At 33.3% G+C, this 20,342-nt stretch overlaps 3 protein-coding genes across 3 annotated transcripts; 2 read left to right on the top strand and 1 right to left on the bottom strand.

The window, feature by feature from the left end:
• Positions 1 to 729: 729 nt before the first annotated feature.
• LOC134255277 (IQ motif and ankyrin repeat domain-containing protein 1-like) lies at positions 730 to 6,958 on the bottom strand. Its single transcript, XM_062737789.1, has 14 exons — positions 6,776 to 6,958; positions 6,100 to 6,314; positions 4,518 to 4,682; positions 3,951 to 4,080; positions 3,701 to 3,825; positions 3,504 to 3,566; positions 2,909 to 3,048; positions 2,477 to 2,531; positions 2,255 to 2,347; positions 1,935 to 2,049; positions 1,723 to 1,819; positions 1,498 to 1,632; positions 1,215 to 1,343; positions 730 to 1,108 (listed from the first exon to the last, which is right to left on the bottom strand). The coding sequence occupies exons 1-14, from the start codon at positions 6,879 to 6,881 to the stop codon at positions 943 to 945; spliced, it is 1,734 nt and encodes a 577-aa protein (XP_062593773.1). The 5' UTR covers positions 6,882 to 6,958; the 3' UTR covers positions 730 to 942.
• A 1,404-nt stretch (positions 6,959 to 8,362) lies between these two features.
• LOC134255203 (uncharacterized) lies at positions 8,363 to 12,311 on the top strand. The gene is made up of 5 exons (XM_062737712.1): positions 8,363 to 8,937; positions 9,892 to 9,997; positions 10,374 to 10,511; positions 11,055 to 11,183; positions 11,537 to 12,311. The coding sequence occupies exons 1-5, from the start codon at positions 8,766 to 8,768 to the stop codon at positions 11,688 to 11,690; spliced, it is 699 nt and encodes a 232-aa protein (XP_062593696.1). The 5' UTR covers positions 8,363 to 8,765; the 3' UTR covers positions 11,691 to 12,311.
• Positions 12,312 to 15,559: 3,248 nt separating this feature from the next.
• LOC134255208 (IQ motif and ankyrin repeat domain-containing protein 1-like) lies at positions 15,560 to 20,270 on the top strand. Its single transcript, XM_062737717.1, has 5 exons — positions 15,560 to 15,747; positions 17,626 to 17,725; positions 18,335 to 18,472; positions 19,586 to 19,714; positions 19,913 to 20,270. Exons 1-5 carry the CDS (start codon positions 15,618 to 15,620, stop codon positions 20,064 to 20,066), a joined length of 651 nt encoding a protein of 216 aa, XP_062593701.1. The 5' UTR covers positions 15,560 to 15,617; the 3' UTR covers positions 20,067 to 20,270.
• The last annotated feature ends 72 nt before the right edge of the window (positions 20,271 to 20,342 follow it).

Genomic DNA, 20,342 nt, shown 5'->3' on the forward strand with positions numbered 1-20,342 from the left:
ATTTAGAACAGTAGATTGTATACACAAAGTTTTTGCAGCGTTTTGCTCGAAAAAATTATCTGAAGGTAAATTTTCGAGAAAAACTTCAGAAATGGTAGAATTCCGTATTTCATAGAAAATCTATAGAAAACTGCCGACAAAAGTTTTAGAATTGTTTGTAATTGTGATAGGAAACAGAGACCAGACTTTTTGTTTTTCTTGATTTATATTTAAAAAACGTTGAACGGTATAATAATCACAAATATCCAATCCAAACCGAAATTTCAAATACTAAATTATATCATCGTGTGCCAAATTTGGGTATAATAATTTGACCAGTGTTCTGGAGAATCAGAAACGGTTGCGTGTGCTGAAATCGGTAAACAGAATTTGTATCTTGTTTTAGCTTACTATGATCTGAAGTTAAAAACTAACATACGAAGTTTATAACAATAGGGCAAAAATATTTCAAGAAATTAAAGGGTTTATTAATTGAAAGGATTTATGTTTCACAGTTCAAAAACGCATTACTAGTTAAACAAGATATCCCGTAACTTGACCTTTTGTACCGATCTCCAAATGTCGTATCAGGCTTTTTTTTTTTTTTTTTTTTGCTTTTTTTTTTTACATTTTATTTCTTTCTTACATTTTGTATTACAATATTGCAAGTTAATTTGCAGTGATCACAGATATTAGACATTATTTTTTATTAAAGAAGTTAATAAAAAACACGAACAATTGATATCCGTATAAATATAGACAACTTTATTTATGACTAGGAATGAATATGGATTGTCCACACGGCTTCAAGTATTTTAAAAAGTCAATTAAATGAAATAAACAATCACAGAAACCAATCACACTTAAAAAGAGGACAGACTAATGATAAAATGCATGTCTACAGGTTATAACAATGGAAGCTCTGCATCCCGTTAAAGGTACATCGTCACTGACTGGACTGTACTACGTTGGAACAAAAATTCTTATTGCATAACAGCTGTCTATTAAAGACTCTGGAGGATAAGGGTTCTTGGTGACAATCCATAATTTAAAGTTTTGAGTCCTGAATGTTGTGAATTTGTTCTTGTCATATTCGGGACCATCTCCTTCTTTTATTAGTTTCAGGTAACTACAATAAAGAATGATTTTTAAATAACATAACTTTGCAACCTAAGTGTAAAGAAAATCATAATACAGCTTATTTTAAATGGTCAACAATAAACTGAAGGGCTTACTTTTCCTCCTGCATGATGCTTTTGTCCATAATTTTGTCCATGAGACCTTTCTCGATTTCATCAAATCTGTCACTGACAACATGGAACATATCTACCTCCATCATGTCAATTACCAGTGGTTTGCCAAATCTGAGGACAAAATAAAAGTTCAATCTAGGCTTTTTACATAAAACTAATGGATTATCTCAAGTAAGAAATTATAATAATGTTTTGAAAAGAGGCATGTTTTAGTTTGAAACTGTGAACTACATCCATTATAATATGTAAATGTTTTTTCCAGTACCTGATAGCACCAAGAAGTGACAGTCTGACTTTGTTGGGTTCCATTTCCTTGGTATTCAGCGTGTTGAGATAATTTGTGTCTCTGTACCGCAGAAAAGTGGCTGCCTGAGCACTTCTGTCAATAATCAGCGGCCATCTGCAACAAGAGAGATAACTCCTAGTAACACATTCAAACTAAGAAGTACAAGCAATATTGTATGTGAAAAACATTCAACATTCTACATACTTTCCAGAATCCTGGATTTTATTGCCAACATCCCTGAGAAGTACATCATCCAGTTCCTTAATCATTATCTGAATACCTGGAAGATTTTCATTGGTCTCTGGAAGATAAATTTAGGGAAAAGGTCAATAAAAATAATTCCATCTATTTTGTACATTAAAAAACAAATCTTAAATGCTTCTCTCAGAAATTCTACATTTACTGTTTGTTCATACCTAAGCCTTCATTTATCTGTTCACGCAGCTCTAGTTTAGCATTGGCCAGGGCTTCTCTTGCCTTCTCACATTTAGACTTCAGTATCTCCACTTCATCTTCCTGGTCATGTATACCCTGAAAAAAGGATTTACATTACAAAAAAAATTATATCATTTGTAGAGAAGGGAACTCTTCCTTCCTTGAGATTCTAAATAAATACCAGTATTCACTTAGTATTTAACACACTGGTAACTTAAGAAATTAGATAGATCTTGGCACACAGCTTTACTTGTAAAGATTACATAATCTCATTTATATAAAAATCTGACAAATCCCATACCTGCAGTGTAAGTTCAGGTCTATCGAATCCTGAAGTAATGGCTGTGTCATGTTCATTAATTCTTTTATTTAATTCACAATAGGCATGGCTCAACTAAAAAAAAGATAAAAATTACACACATTAGTAGCAAATAAGATTTTGTGAAATTCTGTTCCATGTCCTCTGATTATTAATGTGAAATTTAGCCTGTTAATTTATTAAGGCACTGTATTTGTTACAAACCTGTTTCTGGATTCTGTCATATTCCTCTTGAGCTGCCTGTACAGATCCTTGTAACCTAATTAAAGAATAACACCAGATGTAACATGCACTGTAACTTCACTCTACTAATTTATTGTGCTAAATAGAAATCTTTTGATTGCTAGAAATCTTATATGAAAAAATATTAATAAACCAAAAAGATGAAGTTTATTTGAAATGTTTAAAAAATATATTAAAGACTTAAATAAACTCAAATAAAAAATATGCCCCAGGTGGTGAAAAATCAAGTTTCAAGTGGAACCCTTACCCAAGGTAATTGAGGCACTGTGCCAGTGCTCAAAAACCACAGAGCAATTGAGACCCAATAAATTGATTGGCTCTAAAACATCTGTGATCCAATGACAAATCTTCAAACATATTGACAACACCTTAAATAAATATTTTGCTTCATACTTGGAAGTCTCTGCGTCCCTCCTCATTTGCTGCTCCTCTTTACGTTTCCGTTTTTCTGCCTCTAGTTTTTGTAGTAATTTCTCTGTTTCAGCCACATCCCACTCTCCAAGGACTTCCTTCACAGCAGCCACCGAGGCCACCTACAAATTAAAACCAATTTTATTTTCATATGACAGACATATTTTTATTAATTCCTAAGTATTGTTGATAAGTATTCTGTTATAAAAGAATATTTTTCATGCATTTAATAAAACAAGAGCCCCATGGGCTACATGCACTCATGAATCATATTGGTTCAGAAGATGTTTAAAAGATTTATACCCTCTTACTTCTTTCCTAAAATTTTGACTCTGAATTTTTGTTCCACAAAATTGCAAATTAAGGCAGAACACATGCTACAGTAAAAATATCTTAGCAAACTAGTACTTCTGTCTTGCCTTTATATATATGCTCCTGGGAAGAAACATTAAAATAAAAAGAACCAATATACATGTATAAGGAAAATAATTTATAAAGTTTAAAATTCGTTTTAAAAAAACATAACTACTGGTAGAAATTTTATCAGTAGAAATCATTATCTGAAAATACACTTTACCTGTTCTGGATTTTGACCATCATCAGCAAAAATGCGAGGATCAGCACCATTCTGAAGCAACACCTGAAAAAGAGAGTTGACACATAAGGTAAATCTTTCTCTAATTAACTACACTTGCAGCTATATTCTAAATCACCAACTCTTGAGGAACTTAGGTTACTGCAGTTAAAATTCTAGTGAGAGGGTAAGCTGTTTACCTGAACAGCCTCTAAGTGACCCGCAAATGCTGCCCTGTAGAGGGGCGTTCTCCTGAACTGTCCCTGGGAGTTGGGATTTGCACCTTTGTCTAGAAGCATTTGAATTGTCTTGGGATCTCCCCCATCTGAAAATATACAATATTGTTGTAATAATCAGATGATAATATAGTGTCTTTTAGAACAATGGACCATTGAATTTCAGAAGAACCAATTTATTAGACAAAATATATTAAATGTATATTGATCATACTGGCTGCCTCTGAGAGTGGGGTGTTATCATTAGCGTCTTCACATTCTATGACATTCATCAGGTGCTTGTTACGTATTGCTGTCCCTACAGCATCTGTCCCCACACCCTTCTGATCATCAAGGCTTTTGACCTGAAAACAAATGCTTGTTTGTAGGAGGTCTGAGTTAAAATAAACAATAATGTTATCCTAATTGATATTTAAAGAATTTTATTTAAACAAAGTTTTTAAATTTTTTTTTCAAAGAGTTGGGTAAAGAATGATTGTTGATTTAAAAGATTATGTCAATCATATCCAAACTCTGTTAGAATATATCAGATACATTAGTTTTTTTTTCTTTCTTTCTTTTTCTTTAAAGGGGGGTATTTTTCTAGCCGATGTACTGGGGTAGATATAATTTATCACTGCCAATCAATATCTATATATTTATTCATTTTAAATTAAGAAGTAGATTGTGTAATACAATTTGTTTATTCGGGTGTATACATTCATATAAATTATCACAAATACACTCCTCCCAATTTTATTACTGAACAATTAAACTAAATTGAAGGCATATTTATACATACCTCTTTGAGAATATTTTCTATTTCTTCAGTATCTCCTTCAAATGCAGCCTCTAGCATTCTCTTCTTTCTCTTGGCTTCCTCTCGCTTTCTTTTCCTTTCTTCCTCCTCTTTCTGTCTCTCTTTTTCTGCTTTTTCTTGTTCCATTTTGACAAGTTGAACAAAAGCCTGTAGAAATGACCTTCAGTGTTACTTATATCAAACTGGAAGGCAGACCAATGCTTATAACGAACAATATGAATTACAGGTTGATAAAAATTAGGAGTACATTATGTCTTTCTATCTAGAAACTTTTGTTTGGTTTGTTTAACAATAATCAGTGAATATGAAATTAATAGAATAAGTTGAAGTTTAACAGGCATAGCATTTTTTAAAACTGTTTTATACAACAACTAACAAAGATTGTGCAGAATTTAAATGTTGCCTAACTTTTCTAGATAATTATCAATCAATTTACACAAAGCCTAATCCTACTCAGTGGCGGATCCAGAAGTTCATGTGGGGGGGTTTTGAGGCCCAAAGGGCCGAAGGGGGAGGGCACCCCCTCCCATAGGTGGGGGTTCGGGAAAATTTTGTTTTAAATGGTTCTAAATGGTGCATTTTCCAGCATTTTGGGGGTACTTTTTGTAGCTTTTTTAAAGACCGATCATCACAAATTTTTAATAAAATGCTTTCAATTAAACTTTAACACAAGACTTTAGACTTTGCTTTAAAAAAATGTTAAATCTGACAATTTTAAGAATGCAAGCAGTTGACTTCAAGTTGTCTTAGTTGACTTTAAATGCACCTAGTACAATTAATTTAGTCCTATGTCAAGCTGACTTCCAAGATACAAAAATCAAAAATTAAATTCTTTTCAGAATCCCTAACTTGTGCTTTTCAACTTACTTGAGTATATACTGTCAATATGATTTGGAATATAAATACACATGTACAATTAATGAAATTTTAAACTGCATGTCTTAATTGAAGAAAAAATTTACATAAACTGGAGAATCTGTCAAAACTAGAGGGGTTTGCTAAGCCAACCTGGTTTTGTAAAAAAAAAAATCATATTAATTTAATTTTAAAACGGTAAAAAAACCCTGAATAATAGTTTATTCATAGTTTAAAAAACATGCATTTTTATTTTTATCAGCAAAAGAATATTACTGAGCAGCACTGTAACTTTGCAGTTTTCTGTTGTTGGTACCTAACTATATTGTACTGTGATCTTGTGACTTCACTAGTTGCACAGGCTACCCGATGTCCGAGGCACTCTCTCTGTTGATTACCTGTGTATTGAGTGCGTTCAAGAGGAAAGCGATTTCCTGTTATGTAGTAGCAGAGACATATAAAACCATGGTTTTATATGTCTCTGGTAGTAGTGTATATTTCACAGTTGTACAAACAAAGGGTTCATGTTTATTAGAGTCTTATCAATGCAACAAAATGATAAAATGACACTTGTAAAAAAAAAAATCAATAAGTGGGGGGTTCCCCCCCCAACCCCCCTGAATCCGCCCTTGCTACTCCTTTGTCAATCTGAGTTATCAAAAAAGGTAACAAATTATAAAATTTATAATTTTCTTTCTTTAATATTAACCTCTTTTTCCAGTTTATCCATGAGTTCCTCATATTCTTCTTTTTCTTTCTTCTTTTTAATCAAGGCTTTCTTTGCCCTGAATTGTCTGTATTTGGTCTGTATTTTCAATGCTGCATCATCTTTCTCTGTCCATACTTTTTCCTTTGGCTTTGCTGGGGCAGCAGCAGCAGGTTTTCCTTTCCCAGGAGCAGGGGCTGCTCCTTTCTTAGCACCACCTTTAAATATAAAACAATGGGCCTATTCATATATATTTCAGAATCTAGTCAAATATATTGCTAAAAGGAGTACTAGCAGGACTATACGTTATATTTTCCCTATAAATTTGATTAATTAGAGAAAATTAAAAAAAGAAAGAAAATACCTCTATTGAATGAATATTAATACATTGTACATTAATTATAGAGCAGGGTTTTTTTTAGAAAAAGTCTTAAAAACGTGACACCAGGGACGTTACATTGCTTTTGAAGGGGTCGCCAGAGACCAGTATAATTCCAACTTACCCGAAAACTTGACAAAAGGGGGTAAAATCATAAAAAATTAAAGTAATCCAAAATAGAAAATCCTGTTTCCTGGGGAATATCTTAAAATGAGGGAGTGGGGGTGGTTAAGAGTTACGTATGTGTAACCACAGACTAGATATTCATAATAAATTTTTCGAGGAATTCTAATGACAAACCTTGTGCAACTGTTCCTTTCTTTGCGGCAGGCGCTCCCCTTCCAGCTGCTGGTTTTACCGCAGCTTTTGCTGGCGCTTTAGCTGCAACGGGCTTTTTTGGAGGCATCCTGAAAAAAAAGTTTTTACCGTTTTTACATCTCAATAGCCACCATTTGTAAACATTACAGGAACGCACTTGGCGATCTAAAAGCATCTAGCATTTTCATTGGTTAAAATTTAAAATAATCAATTTGTACAAAAAGTGTGTCGTATTGGTGCGTTTTTTCCCCAGTTTCTGTAACGCTGGAATTATGGCAGTAATAGGCTTAGTAAACATTTTCTAGCTCTCCTAAATGTATTAAATGAAGGAAATGTGTTAAATTTTGTTCGATCGGACAGATAAGACAAATTATTTTTAAAAAAATGTCATGTTAGAGGCACCCTACCTCATCTTATCGCATAAAGACCTTTCTTACTCTAGTATTACATTGTACAGCGATATCAGATATTTATAGTTGTAAGAATTATGGACATTTTGGTGAATCATTATTTCAAAATTAAAGAATCACCACGTATGACGAGTTTGACAGTTACTCCGTAAACACAACGCTCATTCTATATCAGGAATCCCCGCTGGGACATTTAAATGCTCTACATTTGCAGTTTAACTGGTTTGTTTATATGTTTAAAAAGAAAATTGAATCAACGCTGATCATGATCAACATGGAATGAGAAATCTACATATGAATCTTCAAACTTTCTACAATTATAGTAGTACTAGTACTGCAAGTTGAATGACAAGCCTGTTGTCCAATGAAGTTGGGACCAGGGACCTATATTCTAAGTATATTTTAGTACTAGTATATAGGTCCCTGTTGGGACACAGTGACGAATGGATGGTGTAACCCCACCCCACCCCTTTTCCGATTCTGATAATTTTATAAGGCACACAAAACATCTCGAAAATACATGAATTCCTAGCCTATCATACCCACATTTCGATATCTGATATAATTTTCCGCTTTTATAAAGTTAAAGAGATTTTTCCTTTATGGTATAAAAATATTGGTGAAGGTATGCAGCGGATGCCCAATATATACGAAGCAAAAGACAGAGTCTATTTTTGAGAGAACAATGCTAAAATTAATGAGGGGATGACTGTATGGAAACTTTTTTCTTAATATATATTTCATATTGGCAAGACTAGTGGACATAATTCCCCCGTGCCCCTCCCCAGGTTTCTATGGGGCTGAACCTTTAACCAGTTGATAATTAGCAGATCAGCAAAATTTTCAATCCAAATCTTCATTGAGGAATTAATTATTCGCGTCACGAATAATATTTTTATGTACATGTTTTTAAAAATCATAATCCCTCCCCATTTTTGGTTGGTATCTTTTCTGTATCTAAATCTTTAACGACTATAAATTTATTAATAAAGACGTCATCGTCAAAATTGATCTTCTACCTAAAGATATTATTTCCGGTAAATATTGATAACATAACCTGCTTTTGATATCATTTAAGAGGTTTTGGGGTCGTGAATAATGAAGTTGCATATAATATGCTTTCTCATTTCACCAAATAGGAATTTTCACGATACTAACTATGGGTAAATTGATAATCGCTTTCATATTATGCTACATTAATTAAACCAAATATTGATATTTCATCATCATATCCGATATTAGACAATTGATCAGACTGGTGCTAAAGAATTCATTGTGTGTCTCTTTCCCAATTAAACAATTAATGAGATAAAAAGTCAATAAAGTCGATACTCAAGGACAAATTTGATTCAGTAAGGTCTCCGGCACATCAATCTGATGTTTTTACTTTTATTAATCATAGGACAGTTTTAGCCCGTGCGTGTGTCATTGGAAATTCGGACATTTAATCGTCACTCATACCTGGACATACCGATACTCATACACCTAATAGTGGGTATTTAAAAGCCAGGGAATCGGACATTTACAAAACATAGCAGAATATATCAGCTGATAGAAACAAAATGCCTCCTAAAGCTCCAAGTAAAACGGTAAAAACAACAGCTGGTAAAGGAGGCACTGCAGCCAAACCTGCAGCCAAGGCATCGGCACCCAAAGCTACCGCTAAGGAATCGGTTAAACCAAAGGCAACCACCGGTAAAGAACCGGCCAAACCAAAGGCCGAAGAAAAACCAGGTCAGTAGTGTTAATTCATATTTCCTTTTTGGTGTTTTTTGAATGGTTCATCTGTAAAAAAGATATATTTTGAAAATTTCAAACATTTATTTAATTCAAAATTAAAATTTATCCATTATAGAGTCTACATATATTCTAAATTTTGAACTCGGTTTTGAAATAGACGTTAAGTTTTTAAAAAGGGTATTTCCACATCAATCGATTTCCGAACAGGTAGCGACAAGCACTATCAGAAGGTCGAAGAAGTTTTTCTTTCGACGACGATGCAAAAACAGAATATATCGATTTCGTCGATTTTTCATTATAACCTGGATAAACCATCGCAAAAATCTTTCCCAGTATCTCTAAATCATTTCCTTGGGCTATACGGGGGAAAAGTGCAAAATTACCCTATTAAACATGATATTTCATCAATCTTTCTACTGCTTTAAAAAACCCCAAACCTTTTGAAACAATGACAAGATGAGTGAAACAATTTTATATGTTTTACAGGTGTCAGTAATCAATATGCATGTATATATTTTTAAAGTACATATATTAACATTGTGTCAAAGGCACCTGACGGTACTTTTCTTTTTCTTGCATATATAAATAAACAATAACACCATACCTTATGATTATTATTTATTAGGTATGTTAATTTTTTATGTAAGAAAAACAGGTAACGTCAGGTGCCTGTGCATTGTGTGTCTATACTGATATCTTCTGACAGGAATACATGTACATGTATTTTTGTTGTTGAGGTCGAACCCCCCCCCCCCTCCATTAAAGGTAATAAATATTTACAAGATAGTTGAAAACTTGAAGGATAATTCAAGAACGTAAATAAAATGCTCATACATAAAACCTGTATGTGAATTTTATTTATTTATTTAGAATCAAATCCAAATACTGATTTACTTTATAGCTTATTATCGATACATTCTCACATTATCGTAATGCTTCTATTTCTAGCTGAGGTCGTCCCCGCTACAAAGACGCCAGAGATGAAAATCACCGTGAAAGAGATAGCGGACTTCGTACTTAATGACACAGAAAAAATCGTCAAAAATTCTAAATGGTAACCACTCAGATTATGTTCTTTTTTTGGGATGGGGGGGGGAACTCCCTAATTAAATTTATTCAATTTAAAGAAGAAGAGAGAAAGGATAGCCAATATCTCGATTTATTTTCCGAGGATGTTCAGTTCAATAATATGATATCCTAAAATTTGAGAATCCACAATCATGACAGATCATTTCTATAGTATATAAGGAAATGGAAAATAAGTAATGGCATTATAATTTACATAAATAGAATTATTGAAGAAAATTTGATCTTGAAACTAAGTTTAAGAAGTTAGAGAATCATTTCATTAATGCTTGTAATACATCGACACTCTCTCTCACCAAATATACAAGAAAGAAATCCGCTTCAACGGGAGTTTCTTTTTCTAGGTTTCCAATGGTGATTGACCCCAGTGAAATTGCTGGAAGATTTCTACAGTATAGGGAATGTACATACATAAATGGCCTAGACCACGCATTTATGAATTCTCCTGACAGAGCCCGAATAGCGGTACTGGCTGCTCTTAGGTGAGTACAGAATCCGAGCGAGTTAGAGGGGATATCAAGTATTAAAAGGTTTTCTTTACCACTAAAATTGAAGTTCTTAAGAGAATTTAATTGTTTACATCTTATGCGATATTAAATTCAGACAGATATTTTCACTGGCTGTATCAGTGATATGAACTAGACAAAATGTTCATCGGTAGGATATCAGACAAAATTTGGTCATTTGTATGTTTAGTGGTTAATTCAGGCAGAAAATTGTTACCGTCTAGACAGGAGGCAGAATATGATCACTGGTGAAACTTTAATTTTGCTTAAGCCATGTAGGGTTTGTTCACAATTGAAACCAAGCACTAGATTAGATGTTCACTAGATTAACCTGGCAGAATCTGTTCAACAGTTGAAATTTGGTAGATTTCTTCACTGGTTAAACCAGACAGAAATTGTTTGGGCAGAATCTGTTCAATGCTCAAACCAGCTAGGATTTGTTCACTGCATGTTTTTCTTTTGAACTGTTCAAGCCAGACATAGATTATAACTGGATTTTCTTTTTGACATTTCTTTTAGACATGGTAAAAAACTTGTGATAGACATGATGGGGACCGATCTCTATGAACCTCTGTTTAACGTCATGGAGCAGGTCCAACCCGGGCTTCTGGAAAGTATTCTGGATAAAAGCATCATGGAAGATGAAAAGTAAGTTAATGTATAATATGTGTTATTATAATAGTGCATTTTTTTAATCAGTTTTGTCAAAAGGCTTTCAAAAATATAAGCAATTGTTTTATTTTGACACATCCTCGCAAGCCAACACGTTGCAACGGTAAAGACCCCTGGCTTGCGAGGATAATTAGACCAAATCTCACTGCAAGTTGCAAATACTTAAATGCACCTTGCATCGGTACATTTTCATATTGAAAGTTGTTCGTCTGAACACATTTTTTGTATTTCTAAATAAACTTATGCATTAAAAAGTAATTTAAAGTACATGTAGTTGTATGTTTTTCTCTTATCAAGAATGATGCCATATTTATAAATTTTCCTTTCAGAATTGAGAAATTAATGCGACCAGAAGATGATGACATATATAAAGAAATCTTACAGTTCGGGATGAAGGAAGAATTCGGTTTTGTTATTGTGACCAATAGTGAGAAACCTAATGGTTTTACTGACAAAATGATGATAGTCAGAGTGCAGAACTAGTCATATAACTTGTTCAATGGAAAATAAGTATTAGCTCAGGTGAAATCACGACATGTTCAGTTGAAAAGTTAGTCTGATTCAACTTGTTCAAACGCAATAACATTGTTTTGTAAATATACGTGATGTATATTATAGATTTGCTGTGTGTATTTGTTGATGTTTCTACACGTAGCCATGTTCAGGGTTGTTATTGTATTTCCCCCCCAAAATAACGCATACAAATGAGAGTTAAAGGACACATATATGTATTAGAAATATCTCCGAGGTTCACTGCACGTACGCAATATTGGCCATGGGTTAAACGAAGTCTCCTATTTATTAAAAATATGTACATATATTTTCTTAAAAGACAAATGTACCTGCAGTCAACCAAAGGAACCGTTTCAATACCATTGATTCTTTTGTGCAATATTAACGTTGTGTAGTATCATAGAAGCAAAATCATATCACAGAAGCAAAATCATACTGCAAGTTACAAATATTTGAATCGCATCGCTAAAGTTTTGCTTGTTGGAAGTTGCTTGTTTGAACACATTTTATGCATTTATATTTACAAGGGGAAAAAAAACAAATTTGAAAGCAAAAAAAAAAAAGTTATATGTTCTCTGTATCTTAAAGAAAGATACCATTTTTGTAAATTTTTCTTTTAGAATTGATAAATTAAAGCGACCGTGATGGTGCTATGCATAAAGAAATCGTTGTTTTTCGTTATACACAAAACCAAAGTAATACAAAACCACAGCAAAACTAGGCTTTTTGCATACAATGTATTTTTAAAATTTTAATTTGTGTTGGAAATTTAATTTATGCAAAAATAAAACTTGATATGCGTACATTCTCGACTTGATTTTTCAGGTGATTGTTTCTTTTATATACAGTGTATAAAGAAAATTATGCATCAACCGAATACGTAACGATGTTGACTAATTAAAATGGTCCACACTAATTGTATATATTTGACAATGTAATATACATATAATGAAAAATCATTCTCCTTACACAATTTGGAAGAAAGTTATCATTTTTTGACATGCATTAAATATATAAAGGTGCGTTCTCTTGATTGAAGGAAATCTTTTATCCGGAGACCTTGAATATTAGTCCTCTTGTGACATCGTTACTAAACTTTCTAACTTCAATATGATTAATGTTTTTTCTGTTGCGTGAAGCCTGTTTATAACTTATAACAATTTTTAAACATTCGAGTAATATTCATATTACCAAAGAGAAGAAATAGTTTTCCTCCGCACAAATGACAAAGAACCATCCACTCGGTCAAAACAAGTCACCTGAATTTGTGTAAGAGTTGCAAATCAGGAGTTGATCCTAACTTTGGGGGTTAGAATCCAACTTGGGCGTGGCGCCTAAACCTTCGGATGAGTCTGTTTAAACCGAGGTCACGTATCGCAGAAAGTGCTATCGCAGAAAGTGCAGTCATGAAAATGTTCCTTAACCGTTTAAAAACCGTTAGTACAGAGAACATGTCTAAAATTGCATCCCTGCTCCGACGTCACAAGACTAGGGCAGTGTCTCAAAATGTGTGAAAGTTTTTGATGGGATGTTCAAACATACTGTATTTCACTTTTTGGTCACCTAAGTCTATTGCCGTCTTTTTTTGTCTGTCATCGTACATCGGTTGTAAACTTTTGAAAATTGTCAGCATCTTTAATTTTGGCTTATATAGCATCAATGGATGAAGGGGTATAAAAATTGGGAAAATTCATGGTTCCTTTCTCTTGGGCCCGAAGGAGGGGGAGGTTAACAATTTAAAATTAGATTACCTTAAAAATCCTTCTCTTTACTCTCAAACAGTCGTTCTCTTGGCAATTTAGCATGTACAATCCAGAAGTGAAGAAAGAATTAGATTACATGATCAGTACGTACTGGTCCCTGCTGACAAAGCAGGTAACAACATTGTCTTCGTTTGTAAGGCTCATTATATAAATTGTATTTTAGGAGAACTTCCATGTAATTCCACAAATGGTAATCCAACTTATACTCATAGTTCCCTTTCTATTAGTTTGTAAGGAAGAAATTCTTCAAAATCATATGTCAGTTTTGAATATTTTTCAGATCCCAAAGAACCAAAATGAAATTGAACTATCTATGGTGGATTCCGAAACATCATAGAAATCCTTACAAACAAAGATACATAGCGGGTTCCAGTAAATGCTCAACCAAGCCTCTTTCCTTACTCCTCGCTAAGATATTAACAGAAGCGAAGGAGGAACTTCAAAAGTATATTCAAGAATGTGTAAATCAGATGTTGATACTTAAAAATTCCAAAGAATCTTTGGACAATCTGAAATCAAAAGATTTTACCAAAATTAACAGCTTTAAAACTTACGACTTTTCAACTTTATACATGTACAACCATTCCCCACGATAAATTAAAGTTCAGACATTTTGATATCATTGACAGCTGCTTTATCAATGAAAATGGAACTCGAAAATTTACTTACCTTGTCATTGGTCATTTGCAAATTTATTTTGTTAAAAACATTCTGATTGTACAAACAAGGACTCTAAAGTCGACATCAAAAAGACGCTTGAGTTTCTGATTGACAATATCTACTGGGTATGTGGTTGTGTCTTCCAACAATCCATTTGAATTCCCATGGGTACCATATAGCGCCCCGTTTTTAGCAGACCTATTTTTTATTCATATGAAGCAGAATTTGTTCAAAATCTTTTATACGTGAAAAGAATCAAAAACTTGCCGTGGCCTTCAACTCAACATTAAGATATATAGTGTATCGACGATGCACTGTCAATTTACAATGGTTATTTCCATTCTTACGTCGATACAATATATCCAGGTGAGCTTGAGATAAAAGATACCACAGAGTCTGGCACATCTGTTTCATATTTAGATATTTTATTTGAAAAAGACGTTAATGGTAATCTAACAACCAAACTCTATGATAAACGCGTGATGACTAACTTTACACTTTAGAATCGTCAACTTCCCTTGCGTATTCAGCAATTATACACCTTCATCACCTGCTTACGGAGTTTATATATATTTCAGTTGATTCGATATGCAAGAGCATGCTCTACGTATGAACAATTTCTAATACGAGGTAAATTATTGACAAACAAGTTGATGAAACAAGAATATCAGCAGTCTCGTTTAAAGTCATCATATCGTAAGTTCTATGGTCGATACAGTGACCTTGTCAGCAAATACAATTTATCATTGAGTCAAATGCTGACGGACGTTTTTCGCACTTATTATTTCTACACTGAATTGATGACGGATGTTTCCGTTACTTCCCGATCATGACAAGGAGCTCGCGGCTGGTGTGACCAGTCGGCAAGGAATGCTCACTCCTCCATGGCACCTGAACCCACCTCTGATGTTTTGAAGGTCCGTGTTTGCTTTGGTCCATTGAATTTGGTATTGTTTTATGGGTCTTTGATCTTGAATTTCGTTATCTCCACACTTTATACGTATGCATAATGAATAAGAATGCCTCTTCCAGAATTATGAAATATGGTATAGATGTAGTGAATAAACTAAGTGCATAGTTATTGTAAGCAAGGGTGATTCTAAAATGAAAATTGTGACCCAGGGTCAGGGTTCTGGTATTAAGGGGACTAACGGTACTATCATTACTACTATTCACCCTCAAACACACAAGGGCATTAATATATATCCAATGCAAATCGGTCGAATGATACAATGAATGAGCATAAATTAATTAAAAGGCACAATAAGTCAACACTCAGGGATAATTTGGATTGCGCACACCTGACTGATATTTTTATACGTTAATCACAATGTGTCACTGGAAATTTAACATTTAATCGTCATTAATACTTGGACAAACCAAAATTCATATTCATAAACCTGGGTATTTAAAAGCTAAGGAACAGGGACACATTTATTTCAACATAACATAATATTACAGCAGCCATAACAGAATGCCCCCTAAAGCTCCCAGTAAAACGGTAAAAACAACAGCCGGTAAAGGAGGTACTGCAGCCAAACCTGCGGCAAAGGCATCGGCACCCAAAGCTACCAGTAAAGAACCAAAGGCCGCAGCAAAACCAGGTCAGTTCCTTAAAGATGTTTTCTTACTAGTCGAATTATATATTTGATGTCACAAGCAGATAGTTGAATATCATAAGCAGAATAAAAGACGAATTTTATGTTAAAGGTGCTTCTTCTAAAATTGTGAAATTTGTCACCCCAGGGTGAGGGTCCTGGTATTAGCAAGACCTATTCATTATATGGTAAAAATCCAATATTTCTTTGAAAATCTTCTCAGCTACTGTGCATTAAGCCCAAGTATGTCGACGTGCAAATTATGTTGACATGCGACTTATTGATATCGACATGCTAATAAATTGACATGCAAAATACTATTAAATGTTGATATGCGACTTATTCATGATGACATGCGAGATAATTATATGTCCATGCATGTTATTTATGTCAACATGCCGTGATTGCGAACTAAGAATGTCACAAGTATAACAATCATGAAAATTCAGAATTTTTTTAAATTTATAATTAAATGAGTCGGAAAGATAAGTATAGGGTAACGAAAAAAGTGAGTTAAATTGGTGGCCATTTTTAATTTTGTGTGTAAACACATCAAGGTATTTAAAAACCTACTTACCTCTATGCCGTTGATTTTTGTCTTAATATTTTGTAATATATGGACTTTTGACCTGATAACCAACTGTAGTCGAAGAGAAATGATAGAAATATGTACTTTTAAAGGAATAGATAGCCAGAGATGCTGAAATCTACTTTCAGATCACCAACTGTACACTTGTTTTTAAGAGGAACCAAATACTAGTACAAGTATTTTCAATTAATTTTATCAGAAATTGGACAGGTTATGGGAGGGTTGGAATGTTATTATATTAACTTCCAGGCTTTCACCATTCTTGAGGCATGAGGAAGAGCGTTGTCATCCTGACCTATGTATGGTTTGTTTGTGAATATTTGACTATGCCTTCCCAGAGGTTCTCATCTAACACATTTATGATTTTTTCATTGTAAACATTTCCGTCTACGAAAAATCATAGTAAAAAACAGTAAAGAATCCATAGAAGTATAAAATAAATCAAAATTAAATTTAAAGATGAATTAATTTTACCGATAAGCAAGAGAAATACGATGACTAAGGATCAGTGAAATAGAGTAGTGCTAAAATCTTGCTTATATTGTAGCCAGTTATTGCACTCCCAATGTCAATATCAACATGCAGACTATATGTAAAATTGCCAAACCACATAACGTAAATAACATTAGCTCTCATATTCTTTGAAGAACCATTATTGTAAAAAATACGGTAATTTTGTATTTATTAATATTTATCATTATCATTTAAAAAATTTCACTCTTCTTCGAATTTCTTAGTCAAATTATTAACAGTGATTAATTATCTTACGTGAATAGCAAAGGGGAAATAACTTCTCTCTGCAGAATTATTCACAACAAGATTAATGGTGCCCAGCCCAGCATCCGAATTTCACGTATATAATCATTACAATTCTGTACTCGAATTTCGCACATCTGATTAAAAGAAAACCTTGCTTGGTACAGTTTTGTACCTTGTTTGCCTCCTAGTTTCCAAGGAGCAATTAAAGAATTAAAACAGAGTCCCTCACCCAATGGCCGTGGATATCACAATTTTGACCGAAAGAGCGCTTTTGCTCATTATAATAATGCACTTTATAGTACTTTTGCTAAATACCTTGGGGCAGAGAACATTTTTAAACTTGTGCATTTTCATCGGGAGCCAGTCAAAGCACTTCATAACAAAACCGTAATAAAACTCAGAGAATAATATGGCATCCCAGCAGCATTATCTTTATAAAACAAGTATACAGATTGTATGTAAACTGATATTTAGAACCATATGTGTTACATGATCGAGATATTCTCATTCAATCTATGTATTTCTTCTATGTATAGCTGCAGCAGTCCCTGTTGAAAAGCCTCCAGAGCACACAATGAAGAAGATAGCACAGTTCGTACTAAATGATGCTGACAAAGTCGTCAAAAATTCCAAATGGTAAAACCTCACTCAGCACTCCGAAGGCTATATATGTGGTTAATAGCCAATATTTGTTTTTCTGTATTTTTCTAAATTGTGAAAATGCACATAGATGCTTTCCTGATATATGTGAGGCCAAAAAAAAAGTCTTGTTTCCTGCTACCAACCTGAAAAATTAGGGTAGATAGGTAGGAGAAGTATTTTATTTTTTCATTAATTTTTTTTCTAAAGGTATTTTTTGGATATGAACTAATACAAGATCACATTAAACATGTCATGGGTCTATATCATCTTTTTAAAATTAAATTTCTCAGTTTTGTGACATGAAATTTCCAGAAATTCATAATTTCTTTTTTCAAAGCTAAAAAAAAAACTTAAGGATCGGGTGCAAAAAATAGGGTAGGTCGGGTAGCAAGAAACAAGACTAATTTTTTTTTGCCTGATTAATTATCTTAATTCGTATACATGTATTTATAAATTACGAATGGAAATATTGCAAAACATGACTTTTATATTTGAGATTTATATTCAGTGATTCTTGAAATGACTGTTACTATACCAATATTCTCTTTCTTTCACTAAATGCACATATATCAGATCATGTTAGTTGAATTTTTTCTTTTGTAGGTTTCCAATGGTTATTGATCCGAGTGAAATTGCTGGAAGATTTCTACAGTACGGAGAATGTACATACGTCAACGGCCTAGATCAAGGTTTTATGACTTCCCCCGATAGAGCCCGAATAGCGGTACTGGCTGCTCTTAGGTGGGTGCAAAAGCTAATATATAAACTATACGGTTTATGGACACACTGTTTCTTCGTATAGAAGCTCATGATGAAGAAAAATAGTTTCAAATGCAAGTCTTAATTCAAGTTCAAGAGATAGTACCTAAAGAAAAGTCTTTATCACATTATAAAATTCCTTGCTCCAACCATTCAAAAGTTTTGGCCAAGGTTCAAGATTTTCGAAAAAAGTTCAAACTCTAAGGTCAAGATTAAATCCAAAAGAAAGTTAATGTCACAAGAAATACACATATGCATATGATATATGAAAGTCCCAGCACCAATCATTCAAAAGTTATGGATAGGTCCATGTATTTTGAAAGCCACATGTCAAGGTCAAAAGATCGAAATTGTTAGTACCATAGGAAAATTCTTATCACAGGAAATGAAGGTGTGAAGTTCTATCACCAACAGCTCAAATTAAAAGTTATGGCCAAAGTTTTGTAAAATTCTGCAAAAAGGGTCAAATCCAAGGTCAATGTGAACAGTCAAATATGATGTAATCATATAACAGCCTTTTCTATGAAATTGAAACACTATAGTTTATAGTTTTAATCAATTAAAAGTATAATGGGGAAGATTAAACTTGCAGTGAGACAAACGGAAAAATCTCTTTGCCCCAAAAACCTCTATTACTGGGTCATAAAAATATTGGCAGAGAATATTGAGAGATAAAAAAGAGGGTTATTTACCATAAATATTTTGGAGGTACAGTCGAGACTTGTTAATCCGGAAATTTGACAGTTTAATGAAGCCTGTGGATTACTGAAACATACTACATGCATAGAATGTTTTGTTCCCTACCAACTTCTTTCGGAATGTAAAGCGTTCGGGTTAACGAGATTCTACTGTATATCGGACAATTTTTTTTTCCATTTATTAAGAGTTTGTAACTTTTTGAAAAAGTGCTTTGATATTAGGAAAGAAAACCTTCAACAAACCTGATATGCTTTCTTTGATATTTTATTTTATGTATGTTAATTGTTGTATTCATGACTATATGCCAATGTATGATGGTGTTGTCAATAAATGAATTGAAATTATTAAACCATTGATAAGCAGGAGTGTCAGTTGAATTTTTAAAATTTCTTTTAGACATGGTAAAAAGGTCGTCATCGACATGATGGGAGCTGATCTTTACGAATCCATATTTAATCTAATGGAGCAGGTGGAGCCAGGAATGTTAGAAAGCATACTAAACAAAAGCATCATGGAAGATGAGAAGTGAGTACATAAATGTTCATTATCCTGGTACATGGAGCCCTCTGAAGTACAAGCACTTCGGAAGGCCTCGAGTACCATAGATTTATTAAGATGGGGACAAAAAGTTCGAATTTTATCATCAAAACAAGGATAAATGTGAGATTTTCAACGATGATACTTCTTCAAAGAAAACTAGATATTTGTAAATTTTCTTTTCAGAATTGAGAAATTAATACGACCAGAAGATGACGATATATACAGATCGATCTTACAATATGGAATGAAAGAAGATTTCGGTTTTGTTATAGTAACCAATTCTGACAAACCCAATGGTTTTACAGACAAAATGATGAACGTCAAAGTGGAAAACTAGTCTGGAGGCGAAGCGTTTTCACTTGTCAGAAAATACAATAATTGTATACTGAGTATACAATATAGAATATACATTTATAGGTTTTCGTATATGATTGTTTTCGTTATCAATGTTTTATCATTTCATGTTTCTCTTGTTCTCTACAGCTATACAATATCGTCTATGAGTTGAAGAATTATGCATTTTTCTCAACAACATTTGCTCAACAAATGAGAGATTAAAATATTTTCTTATGTATATATTTTCTTTTTTACAAACGTATAAACAACATTTAAA

Source organism: Saccostrea cucullata, unplaced genomic scaffold (genome assembly GCF_032062105.1).
Source record: "Saccostrea cucullata isolate Sc308-1 unplaced genomic scaffold, CSIRO_AGI_Scuc_v1 ctg127, whole genome shotgun sequence".
Lineage (NCBI taxonomy): Eukaryota > Metazoa > Mollusca > Bivalvia > Ostreida > Ostreidae > Saccostrea > Saccostrea cuccullata.